The sequence below is a fragment of the Diorhabda sublineata genome, chromosome 2 (genome assembly GCF_026230105.1).
Source record: "Diorhabda sublineata isolate icDioSubl1.1 chromosome 2, icDioSubl1.1, whole genome shotgun sequence".
In the NCBI taxonomy this organism is placed as follows: domain Eukaryota; kingdom Metazoa; phylum Arthropoda; class Insecta; order Coleoptera; family Chrysomelidae; genus Diorhabda; species Diorhabda sublineata.
This window is the reverse complement of record NC_079475.1, coordinates 6,825,500-6,839,799: the sequence shown is the minus strand read 5'-3', so window position 1 is coordinate 6,839,799 and position 14,300 is coordinate 6,825,500. Positions and strand designations below refer to the sequence as shown.

Sequence of the window (14,300 nt, the reverse complement as noted above, 5' to 3'; positions counted from 1 at the left end):
ATAGATTTTTTATGACCTATAAGTAATCTACTTTCGATATCTGAAGCAAGTTCCAAAGTGTTGAGCCATTTCATTTAACTTTGGTTCAGACACACCGTGTCAGTTATCGCTAATCCTTGGAAGTATAATTTGTTCATAGAAATATTTAGTACCGCATTTCTTGGAAGGTCTTCGGGACGCGATTCATATACGATTCTTACAGTGACCCGAATTATCACAAACTCATTTTTCATCACGAAGTAGTGACCCACCAAACAATTCCACCTTTTCAAATGAATGATTTTCATCTTCAAAAGTCTGTTGCAAGTTTTTTGCCAATAAAACAAAAATATTGTCTTTAATTTGTTGTTATATAAAAATATTTTGATCGAAATACGAGAAGTATTAATTACAAGAGAGAGTTTCGCAAGAAATTTGACTTACCAAATTGTATTATGTAGTATTTTCTTATCTATATGAATTTCAGTATCGTATAACAAACCTCCCAGTTCATTAACCTAAGCAGACGACGATAAATTCAATGTTATGCATTAAAAACCCATAAATTTTCTGTATAATGAAAGTGAAATTTAGATTGTTTCAATCCAGATGTATCCAAGATTAATACCAATATAATATGATTCATGCTAGTTTGAGTACTTCCTATTTATTTTCATTAAACACCGATGATGAACATAGTTAATTGCTTTAAATTGAAATGTGGGTCTTTTTTCGCACGTTATTATAATAATATATTCGGTAATATTGAACGAAATGCGATACTAAATTAATACTAATTTATACATTCAGCGAAATTAATGCTGGAAATACCAACATTTGATCACTTGACAATAAATAACACCAACACATTATGAATAACATCTTTAGTTTTTTTTCCGTTCATAAAGGATGGAAATGTCTATCCCCACATTAGTGGCCATACGAGACGAGCTTACTAAGCTCCTTACTCTTCACGCTGAACCTCTTCGACGCGTTTGCTCTATTCGTAGGTCAGTGATCTTTTCAATATTGTATCAATGATACGGGGCCCCCGGCCTACAGAGGCCCCTCACGTGTGTGAGCAAAAATTAGTGAAATGTTATCGCCAATGTCATATAATCTCGTGTTTTCCGGGAAACAACATATAAAAAAACTGTCACACCTGCCTATAGAGTTTTTACTTCAGCAATCTATTTTTTCCCGGGTTAAGCACTGCGAATCCAAGTATATTATTCTTATAAATACTTTTAACACTCTTCACTATATATTTTTCTTAGGGCTTGTCACATTTTTTTCTTTACTATTTGAAATCATTATTCTGGTTTCTAAAGCTCTATAGTAAGGATATAATGACTTACAGAAAGTTAGTATTTTATTAAGTAATTTTTTGAATAGACTGAGCGAAATAAGAAATCAAAATTTATTTAATGTTTCAATGAGTCCAGAGATTTAGCAAAAGAGTGGAAACTAACAACTGTTTTCAAAAATAAAAGACGAAATATAACGATAGGTTATTTTGATGAGTTATCACAAGATGAGAGAATTTCAGAATATTTCGAAATCAATGTATACCATTGCAGTTTAGATATATTAATTTGTGACCTTTGTGACCTAAGTTATATGTCCGAAGTATTACAACCAGAGAAACTCAAAGAACCTAATACATATTTCCGATGAGGACATGGCGCACCAAACTGTTAACTTGGATGAAAGTATAGGTTGTTGATAAAGTTTTGTTTGTTCACAAATGCCGAAAAATGAAAATGTGCCTCGTCATTCATCCAGAGATTGTGAACAAGCTCCTCATTTTCTTCAACCATGTTCAAAAACGTTTCGCATAATTGCCGTCGGGTATCAAAATCGTTTTCGTTAAATGCCTGAACCAATTGATTTTTGTAAAGTTGATGGTGGTAATATGAACTCAAAATCATTCGGAGAGACCTTTCGGAAAATCCAGCTGGCGTGCTGACCTTCACGGGCTTCTTCCTACAACAACCCTCACGCATTAACATTATCAGGAACTGATCTCGTACTGCCACTCCTTTTGCTAGTTGCTTCACTGATATTGTCAAACTTTTATTGAATTTTCAATGGCTGATTGCAATTAACAAAATCCACGTCCATTTAAAAAATGTAAGGATTGAATGCCCCACCCTTTACATGAAATTTTGATTTAAGAAATCTGGTGAAATAATATTGAGGTGTAAGATCTCTATTATTCTCAATCCACCTTCATGAAGAGACTGGTGTAACTTCTGTCAGCAGAAATTGCAAATAACATTTCCTTGTACTATTTTCTTCAAAAAAAAATTAGGACTAATAATTAATTTAATAATTATCCTTATTCCAGTACCTGAGGATCTGATAATTCATTATAGACATCAAAATTTCGTTCATTTTACTAACAGAATAAATTATACCGTGCTTATAAATATACAAAAAATTAACTGAATTCAAAAAAGAAACAAAACGGACGTTTTCGTGCATATAACGCAAAAATCTTTTACAAAACACTGGCAATTCCCACTGAAAAATCTTTTCAAAAAGAATTTTTCATTCAGTGACAACAAAAAAGGTCATTACATAATTCAAACTTACAATTATTTTCAAAAGCCGGATGAATACACTTTACAAAAGGTGATACTCGACTTTTTAAAGACATCCCTTAATTGCATATAATTTTCCTGGCTATAATTATATACAGGTACACCTTTTTGAATTTGATACAATGTAATAGTGTCATTTGATATACGAATAAAATAAAAATCAGAGTATTATACATAGTCAAATGAAAAATAATTTTCTTAGCGAAAATTTTAATTGATGTTAAAATGAAGTTTGATTAATGCTAAATTTGGAAATAAAATATGGAGGACGAACTAACATTATCGATTCTTCGTCAATTCCAGATATTACGATCTTATTTGTCCACTATGTGAAAAATTTTGTCCCACAACAGTACATGTTCCAGCTGGCAAAGAAATCAAATCCACGAGACAATGCGTCCATCCACTTGTAAATTGAAAATTTGGATAACAATCAACCGGGTACCATTAAGTACTTTACGTCAACCCCAACCATCCCATTATTATACCTACAAGGTCATACGATTTAACATCATGTCAGTTATTTCCTGTAGGGCCAACTGAAGTTACTACTTCATAAAAGTGATATTTAAATTAAGGAATATATAACTGGACTTTTAAACGAAACGAAATTCACAAATGAAAATATTTATCAATATTACAAAGGTCGGCAACGCTCATAAGTCTGGCAACGCTGTCGACAAAGATTGCCGGCAGTTGTGTCTGTATCATGATAAAATATGCTTGTCGAGTAGACGCGTTTTCAGAAGCAATAACTGATACAAGTTCACGCTTCAAGAAGGAGTTTCTTCTGCGTACGAACGCGAATTACGAAGCTATGTTTTCGAAAACAGGCTCTGTTGCCGATGCCCAGCGCTATACACAACCGATATCTGTAACAAGTAACAAAAATGTGTAAACAGTAGCGCTGGCGTTAGTTCGTCTCCTCCACGCACCTCACTAGGATAATTTGGATCGTAGATTGGAATGTGGTAGCTCGGATGCAATCAGGATAATCTGCAGCTCCAGCATTCCATTGTGTGGTCGGAAAAAGCAACCTCCAAACTGAACGTTGCGTTCAATCCGCATAACTGTGTGTACTGGAACGATCGGAGAATGGATAGGCAGACCCGCACGATTTAGTGACCTGAAACCCTGTGATTTCTTTCTGCGAGGCCTTCTTCTAAAGGATCGCGTTTTTACAAGAGCACCTCCGAACTGCAATTGCCGTGAATGTATTGATGAAGATGGGCATCAATTTGAACACTTACGTTTCTTTCAATAAATTCATGTTGGCGCTGCATTTTTTCCCTTAATGCTTCTCCCCTTATTTCCTGACTTATGCCGACCTCTGAATATCCATTTGAAAAGGAATGGAACCAATTAAAAGAAATGGAATGAATAGAAAAGTTATGATGTGAAAACTTAAATGATGTACAAGATAAGGGAACTCATCTGGAGAAGAGCGTGTTGTTTACAGCTCTAAATTGTGGTCTAAGATTGACCGTGTTGTAGCAGTTATTCTTGAGCTTTATAGCGATGATCTAGCAGTATTTTTATTTGCATTATTTTGGCAACTGAATAAAATCAAAATGAAAAATGAGAATAGGGTAGGAACAAATGAAGATAAAACATATAGAGAGAATAGATCTAGATAGAAGAAGATTATGAACACAAAAAGAATGTATGGACAGAAATTTACTAGAATCGTACACAATACAAGTATCAAAATATATGGATAAATATAACCACAAAGTTACTTAAACTATTCAATTATTGTTGCTTCTAATACGATGCAGGATAGAGCTTTAAAAACCGAGATGCTGCTATTGCAAACTACTCAAACTGAGCTATAAAAAATGTATCGCCATTATAAATCTATAAAAATTCTTCATTCTTAACCTAATCTAACCGATAAAAAATTAATTTCATTCACTTTCCTTTGTATTAACTTAATAGAACCTCTCCTAAAGTTTGACATACTAAAAAACAATTTGAATAGCAACAAGAATCAATAAACTCTACATTTATATCATATGACATAATTGAAAATTGATTTTTGATCGCATAAATTGAACGATTTTCGAAATAAAAAAATATCACAATTCTCATGTATGTGTATTTAAGCGTTTTCGTAGTGGGAATGGTTATGTTTATGCTTTGCATTGTCAACTGAAATTTGAAGACCAACTTACCTCTAATATTCAAAATAGTAAATGAATGTACTCACGTGATTCGTCGTTAATTGAATTTCAGATAACCAGAGGGAGTCTATCCAATCTACTAAAATGATTACTGACGGTATCAAGATGATTTGGAGATCTCGCAGATGCTAATTTAGCTTTAAGCTAAGAGATATGGAGCGTACTGATTAACTGGATGAAAAACTCTTCTATTCAATCTAATTGTGGGTGTAGAATTATCTCGAAAATTTAAATGATGTTCTCGTATCTCAAATATCCATTTTAAGTGTTGAGACTGGGAACGTTATTTTAGATATTAATAATAGTTACGTCAAGGTATTATAAAAAAAATAAAGAATAAACAGTTAAGTAACTGTCTTTAATTATAGAATTTTTTAACAGACAATTGTCTTTAATGTTGAAATATAGGGAAATGCACCTTAAAGTGAATGATTTGAAATATTTAAGGTAGAAGATACAAATATAAAATGACTATCTCAAATCAGTCGCGATTGCACACGGGTCTTCAAGTCACATACTAAAGCAGTGGTCGCCAAACAGTCGATCGCGAACCATCGGGGTAATTTTGGGTAGCTCGCGGTGACGTTAAGCAAGTTGGCAACACTGAGTATCTAGGAGCGCTGCAGCCGATTAGTCATTGTCGGAGTTACACGTTTTGTTTTGCAGACTGTTATTGTCACGCGTGTAGCCAGAGTGAGGTTATGTCTGTGCCGTATGTGTTTAATTCACGTGTACACGTTTAAGCTCTTTCCTTGTTTGTTGTTACTATGGCTAGTTCAAGCAAGAAACCGAAAGCCTATCACTATCATGCAAAGTGGGAAACCCAATTCTTTTTTACACAAGTTAAAGATAAATGTGTGGGTACTGAAAGAAAGGAAATGTTAAGCGTCATTTCAAGATAGTTCACAGTGGAATTGTAAAATATTATCTACTGAATTCAGCTCTGAGAAGGTGGAGTGATTAAAATCTCAGCCGAATGCCTAACAGTAAACTTTTTTCAAAACACTAGATAAGAGCTAGTCAGCTACCGATGCGTCAATTTGGGTTTCCAAGGTCATCGCTCAACATAGAAAACGAAGATGGTAAGTTGATTAAAACTGCATTTTCGGAAGCTGCAGATACATTATTTGATAATTTCAAAAACAAAGCTGAGATCATGTCTGCAATTAAATCTGTTCAGCTTTCTGCTAATATACTGATGCGAGAAGTTGAAGCTATGAGTTCTGATTTTGTTTTCACAACTTTGATAGTTGTAGTTATTTTTTCTTCCAACGAACTAACTGATATAGTTATTAGCTATTTTTGTAAGAATGGTATTTGAAGATTTTAAACACAAGAAGAGCTGGTAAAGGTTGTGTCGCTTACTGGGCATACAACTAGAAATTATATATTTTTAGCATTTAAAAAGCTCATTGATCCTGAAAACATTCCTGTGAAGAAGTTGAAGGCCATAGCTACGAATGGAGGAAGAATTTCTTGCCTTGTGTCGTGAAGACATTGACATACCAAAATTACCATTGCATCATACACCAGCAGTCACTATGTGGAAAGTTCTTAAGTATAAACAATGTCAATATAGTAAATAAAATAAGAGCACATGCACTTCAAAGACGACTGTTCAGAGAACTAATTAAAGAGTTAGAATGAGAGTATGGTGATCTGTTGCTTCATATAGAAGTTCGTCGACTTAGTAGAGGCACCGAACTGGAAGATCCCACATAACTACATGATTTTTCCTTTCTTACTGATATAATTGCAAAGTTGAATGGCTTAAACTTGCAGTTTCAAAGCAAATATAATAACATCGGTGGAATGATTTCAGATGTAACATCATTTTCAAAAAAGTTCAAGATGTGGGAAAAGAGTATAGCTCAGTTTAAAGTATATCGTTGACAAACAAAATCCTCCACATCACCCCAGCAATAACCAAGATTACGTGGAAATTCATTCAGACTTAAGATAACAATTTGATAAACGATCCCAAGATTTCAAAAGCATATTTATTGAGGTACAGTTCTTCAACTCTCCCTTTGCAGAGATCGACGCAGAAGATTTTTCAGCTTGTGGTGTAAAACATTTTGGTGGAGATCAGGCTGCCGTTGAAATGGAAGTTGTTGATTTTCAGGATAATCAATCTGTGTTTAAAATCCCTCTCTACCAATTTTGGTTCAAGTTGTATTGAAAAGCTATGTTCAGCTCTACATAATTGTGTGAAGCATCTTTTTCAAGTATGAAATTCATAAAAAATAAGTATCAGATAAAAACAGATTGACTGATGAACATTTGGACAACTGCATCAGAATGGCGGCTACAACATACTCTCCAAACTTCAATAAAATACTTGATGGTCAAAAAGAGTTCCACTCCTCTCATAGAAATGAACATTCAAACTTATTTTGTGACACTTCCTATATATTTTTTGATTAATACTAGAAATGAATGTTCGTTTGTAATAAACTGGATTAAATTCCATTTTGTCTACTTTGTTTGGTCCAATATTCCTAGGTAGCTCACGTTTATAAATTTTACGATGGCTCACTAACTCAAAAGTTTGGCGACCCCTATACTAAAGCATATAATCTAATAAAAAAATTCTATTTTTTGGCAACTATCGATGAAATTATAATTAATCGAAAAATTGCGTTGAAAACTGTGAGCAAAGGGTAGGGGTTCTCAAGGGGATGGGAAAAAATTAAAATTACCTCGAAATACGATTTTTGTATTATATTTCGATAATTTACAAAGAAGTTTTGAATAAAAGTTGTAGGACATAAAATTTTAGGGTTACCTTATTTAAATCACTTTTTAAACTCACCCTTCTACTCCTGGAACGGTTCATAGTAAAAAGTATGATAAAAATTGGACACTGAGACGAAAAAAGGTAAGAGACCAATCGTGGAAAAAATTTTCATCCCTCTTATAAAAATAAAGGGGTGCAAATGGATATTCCATTTAGAACGGTTAATTTTTTTTGGAAAAATTTTTCAATTTATTACTATTTGATGTTAGATTTATATTTATTTTAACTGAAATATTGAATAAAATCCCATTCGATTCCTTCACTTTCAATAGAAAAAATTGATACAGAATTATTTTCCCTACGATTGCTCTTCATAACATATTTAAGAAAGGAAGACATCTAGATGAGGTAAGCTTGAAATTTTATGCTATATGTACAACTTTTATTTGAAACTGATTTCTGAAAATATTTTCCAGAAATCCTATTGTAGTATCCTATGTAGTATGTATTGTAGTACTTTTTTTTCGTCTCCTTCCCAAGAGAGAACTTATTTCACAGTATTTCTGACTATAAATATAGGGCGCGGAAATCATCCCATTCAACGGTTAATTTAAATATTATAATCACTGAAAAATCATTACAATTATTTGATTCGCAAAAAGTACCTAAAGGGTAATTTTCTTTATAACATACTAAAATTTAAAATTTTAAGAAAAAATAATATACAAAGTTTTAGAGATTAATAAATGAAATTGAAACTGACGTATTGAGTTACTTTCCATAACTTACTAATTAAAATCATTTCCCATCATTTAGGAAAAGAAAATTTTCCAGAATATTAATTAACTGTTTCATTTTCATTTGTATTATAAATTCCAACATCTCAAATGAAAAAAAAATACAGTTAATTTATATTTCAAACGATGAAACACGATCTAACTAACCAAACTTTCGGTTATCAAAAGAAAGCGAATGCAGCAAAAAAAAAGTTTGTATCGATCTACTCAATTTTTCAAAATTTTTTGTCACGAAATTGCAGTGCTGGCCCTGAATCCTCTCCCGTCTAATAGGATATTTATAATATTCGAATTTCAGTAAAAGCGCTGTTTTTTGTAAGTATAGCAAGAAATTAACTCAATTATATAAATATCCGATGAATAGATAATCGAAAATTGTAGGAGTAATAAAGAAAAATCAATCGTAGCTGAAAGAAATAGAATCGCGGACCCAAGAAGGTGCAAATTTATTAGTTGTTTGTTGTTTGTACAAATCTCTAGTCAGAATGGTGAGAAATGGTACAACTATTTACTTCAACAAACATGTCCAGATTGAGCTCTTATATGTTTCGAGAAAAGCCTACAAGCCACGGATAGCGTTCATGCGCGTGTGTGCATACGCGCTCTAAAATTTGTCTTTGTACACATTTGAGAAATTTTAGGCACACAGCGTTCGTACGCAAATGAATGCTTAGATCACTAAGCTGCTCAGAATAACAGTTTTTTCGAGAAGCATCCTTTGCCTAACGGGTGGTTTGGGCTGTCCCATTCGCTAGATCTAATAACATGGTAATTCATCAAACTCTTTATAGGGATTCAAATAATTTTGTGTATGGATTTTTATGTGAAAACCAAGCACAAGATTAGACTCGGATAGTTCGAGGAGTGGTGGTTGATATTGATTATAGAAGATCTTGCAAATACTGCTCTAGGTGGGATCATGTTGGACAGCTTGGTCAGCGTCCTTTTTCTCTAAGTATATGTGTATGTGTTGGTAGGCATGGCTCCAGTTCTCGCTATATGTTAACACAATATTGCTTTTAAGACGTTTTAAAGCTGACTGTTTAAAGTTACTGTAATTCTTTTTAATTACAGTTTTATCTGGAATATACTGATGAACAAGTTTTTGTCGCAATATACACATTTAAAAATGTCGACTGGTATATATATTTGGCGATTTAGGACAAATGGGGTCACTCGGTGTAAAATTGTTTAATTTTATATAATTATTTCAAAAATAATTCCTTTCTATTAAGACAAAAGCTTTTTTTAAATTTTAAAAGGATATGTAACTGAAAGGGTCGAGTCTAGCGGTCGAGTGTTTTAACTGCGAGTTTCTATTGTAACAACACCTTGGTAATAGAAAGAATCGACATATCTCGAAATTATTCAAAAACATCCCCATACAAGTCGACGATTTCTATCATTTTCACGCTTTTACTCGACTTCGTGTCGTCACATTCTCTCTTTTAAAGTAGCATTCAGATTATTATTAACAGACACGCACAAGTTCGTTAGTGTTGTATCAGACCCGGATTTGCCAGATTGGCAGCTTGGTGATCGCTAAAAATCCAATAATATTACCCGATTCTAAAGAATTATAACAATGTTATGTGTAATAACAAATTCTGAATTCATCGCTTTGCTCAGAAAAAATTAAATTAAACATATAAATTACAATATACAAAGTCATATTGGAGCCCATTTTAACGTATGGATGCGAGTGCTGGAAAATGATGGATAGACAGGAAAAAATAATGGATTAATTGAGAAGATCGTGTAGGATATCCAGAACAGAGTATATACGACGAAGAATATGTCGAGTATAAACGACTTCAGAGAGAGTACAGACTAAGCTCTGGTACGGACATGTGAAAATGGAGCAGAACAGTTAGCCGAAGAAAGCATTGAAGTATCAACCGTAGAATAGAAAAAAGATCCTCAAGGACCTGGAAGGAAAGAATTCAACAGACCATAAAAAAACGTGTGACGTACGAAATGCGGGATGCGGCAAAGGAAGCTGTAGAACCCCCGCTGTATATGTATGTGTATATGTAATGAATGCCTCTATCATTCTTTGGGCTTAGATACAAAGAAATATCATTGTCGATATTATGAATAACTCATTCGAATTTAAAATTTTCCTACGCAAAAATATTTCCGTGGATCTGATAAATAGTAATCTAACGGTGCAATGTTCTGACTAAATGCTGGATGTAGTAAGAGTTAAATACCACCAAGTTCTTCGATCTTATTCCGTGTAACTTCCGCAGTATGTGGCTTTGCATTTTCTTGTTGTAAGAGAACTCACTTTCGGTTAATTAAACCTTGATGTTTCTCCCATACCTCGGTATTGATAAATCGATCATGTAATGATTCCGATATGCTCTGAAACCTTTATAATCCCAACAGAAACATATCAAAACTTTTTAAGATAGTGTTGTGATTATTTGAAGCATTAATATTGTACAACTTGAACCATTGCTTATATTTATGCCTTGCGACGTAATGAAGCTTCTCAACTTATTACTAGAATCCCCAGTACCATAACTAATAGAAACCAGAAGTACAATATTGGATGATGACGTTTCAAAGTCTGCTAAGTTGTTAGAGGTTCGGATGGTGTGGCGTTTCTATGACTTATCCATCTCATAATTGATGGATTGATCGGCTACTGTCGCTTCCATCCAAATGTATTTATACCAACTGGTATTTATTATTTTGATTTTTTATACTAATAAATTACACAAATCTTCACGCCGACAGGCACCAAATAATCCGAAAATAGTTGGAAATTTAAAATTATTTCTCATCTGGTACCTGTTTTATAAACTTTTGAACTTGATGAGTGAGAATTTTTTATTTTTCGGGACAGTATCCTTCACTATGCGATAATTTAGAAGTATTTACTAACATCACCATCATTTTTAACAAAAGCGCTCGAATTGATTATTGAAAATTTGCTCTACGAAGTTAATTATCTCATTGTTTTTGATGTTTATTGTCAGTATGCTAAAAAAACCGATTCACTGAAGTTCTCTTCAATATTTTTCAATACACAACACGCTAATAAATTAGGTTATGCATATCGTACTGCTGAGCTGATTATTTAGGTATGATTTCCAAAGCTGCTCTTCTTGTAGACTTTGCAACAAACATATTGAACAGTTACGAATCGAAGATGAAAATTGAACAAAACTCAATTTAAATGACAGTATTTTTTATTTATAAACAAGCCTAGCGTTGGCAACGTTTACCATTCACAACAACCTAGTGATTATCTGAATATTAGAATGTATTTTGAGGTTCAATGCCATTCCAAAATCGTCTATTTTATTATCAAAATAGGGCAGTTATAGCAATTCAATTCGCTTCATTAATTTCACAAACTTTTTTTAAATAACATCACTTTTAAGAATAACATCATAAACTGTTTTATTTAGTTTACAGTAACCAAAAATCAAAACAGATACTAACATTGAAGATAAGTATGTAACTGTGGACTTATTACTTGATATTTTAGCTAGTATAGGAAATTAATAAGTTGGTTTAATACATAATTTTCATTAGATATTCGAATAATGTAAAAGGTGAACTCAATACATTCAATTACGTATTGAAAGAAAAAAAAGAAGGAAACGATGATATTTATTTAGTTTAGGTTGCAGATGCCCGATTTCCTTGAAATTTTAGTATGTTATACAGTTTTTTATGCTGAAAAAGAATACATTCTTCGCATAGTTCTTAAGGTTTGAGCATTGAAAATTTGTACACTATCATGAATAGTTGATATTTTGATAATACTTGATGCTGGAGAGGATTAGCTGCGAGGGAGGGGGGTATGTTCTGTTAAAAATTTAGACTATCTCTTAACACACCCCCTCCCCCGCCTCCAATCCTCTCCAACATTAAATATAATTAGTTACGACTAATATAATGACACCAATCAATTTCTACCAAAAATCATTATTTACACGTACAAATAATCATCAATTTCTATTGGATACATTCGTGATATTTCTTCAATAAATGCTTAAATTCTATTTGAATATGAATAATGTCTTTTAAATAGAAATTCCCCAAAATACTGACGATAATGAGATTTAGTTCTTCCATAACGAGGTATGTTATCACAAATATATCGCCAAAGTCGCTCAATATTTTGTAGTAAGAGCTTTGGTTAGGTGCATCCACCGTTCTTTTGAAAGACCTCTATACCCTCGCCAACAATCGGAAATTATCCTGGCGCCAGGAGCATTGCGTCGCGTAATAATTTCTTGCAAAACCTCACCGAATCTATTCGTAACAGTCTGAATGAAGCACTCCTTAGTCACCGGATATATTCCTTTAAACACCCACGTTCCTCGAATGATACGGCACTTGTGGTATTTTCTTTTGCCAAAATGCGCTTCATCCACCTCTCGACAATATGAACTCCAATCAACTGTGGTAGCCGATGAAACATTGAAATCTTCCATCAATTCGGCATGATGTGGTGGCCGGTGATACATAAAGTACGCGATTATTCTTCACGTGTGTTGAATGTCAATAAGGATTCCATGGAATCATGTTCCTGTTAGTGCACTTAAGAACAATCTACAGCGAACTCTGCGACGCCGTTGCCTTCGATGTACTTGATAATAACTATAAGTACAATGGAAAGATAAAGACTTGCGATTTATAGAAAGCAAAGAACCACACTCTGTACATATTATTTCACCTCTTAGCACTTTTTGATCAATTAAAAAATCGTTTAATTTTTCACGATTATCAGCGTGCTCCAAAAATTGATATTGTGAAATCAATTCGCTTCAATATTTCAACTGATGGAATATTTATCATATTTCTAATTTTTTGACTGAGCTAATCATAGAAGCATACAATAACAAACAGATGTAAACAAAGAAATCGACTTGTGGTGCAAATTCTTGCGTGATGATTCCATTATTGTAGGAAAAAGTGCTACTGTGATAAAACCTAATACACGTTATTATCTAAATTTTCAACCTCGAAAAAATATGTGAAGGAATAATTTCCGCGCTCTATATAAATTCGTGGCCATATATAACGCACCACCCTTTATTTCAATATCAAAACCTAAAATAATAATCTTTTTTAAATTTTCAATTTTATGCATATTCTGATGTTTCCTTCATTCTATTGTTGTACCAACTTGTGGACAGCAGTAATTTAAGCCAATCAAGGTGTGTTAAAGTGAAGACTAGTTAAACAAAAAATGAATAGAGTTACGCATTTAAGTGAACGCGAAGCTGAAAGAATAACCGAGTTAGTTGGACAGGGACAAAGTTATCGTGAAGTGGCAAATCTGTTTGGCGTACACCACACAACCATTGTCAGATTGATGCAAATTTTTCGAGAGACCGGTTCACATTCTAGGAGCCCTGGACAAGGACGTCCTTCAATTTTAACTCCTCGAGATGAACGTTTTTTGCAATTAAATTCATTAAGAAATCGGTCAATGGCAAGTGTCGAGCTCAACACCCTTTTACTAGAAGTCCGAAATGTAAATATCTCTGATAGATCAATAAGAAGACACCTTCAGATTGCTGGTCTACACAACAAAAAAGCTCTCCACGTACCTTTGCTAACCAGGCGGCATCGTGTTGCTGGACTAAGATTTGCAAAGCAACATTTAGATTGAAATTTAAAAAATTGGTACCAAGTTTTATTTACCGATCCAGATGGACGTAATCAAATTGGAAGACGGCAAGGAGGAAGATTTGAGCAGTCTTGTATCATTCCCAGGGAGCCGTTCCAAGGAGGGTCTAGCATGTTTTGGGGAGGAATTTGTTTTGATACCCGCATAGAATTAGTGTTTTCTCCTAGATCCGCCCTTAACGCAGCATGATACATAACTGACATTCTTGAAAATCACGTCATTCTGTTTCGGCCATTTATTTGTGATGATTTTCGTTTAATGCATGATAATGCTAGACATTGTTGTGGCAGATGTTCTGAATTACCTAAACGAAGTAGGAATTCATACCCTGGACTG

General features: G+C 33.5%; 1 protein-coding gene across 1 annotated transcript; it reads left to right on the top strand.

The window, feature by feature from the left end:
• The first annotated feature begins 13,520 nt into the window (after positions 1 to 13,520).
• Positions 13,521 to 13,946, top strand: LOC130453201 (uncharacterized). Its single transcript, XM_056792824.1, has one exon. The coding sequence runs from the start codon at positions 13,521 to 13,523 to the stop codon at positions 13,944 to 13,946; it is 426 nt and encodes a 141-aa protein (XP_056648802.1).
• The last annotated feature ends 354 nt before the right edge of the window (positions 13,947 to 14,300 follow it).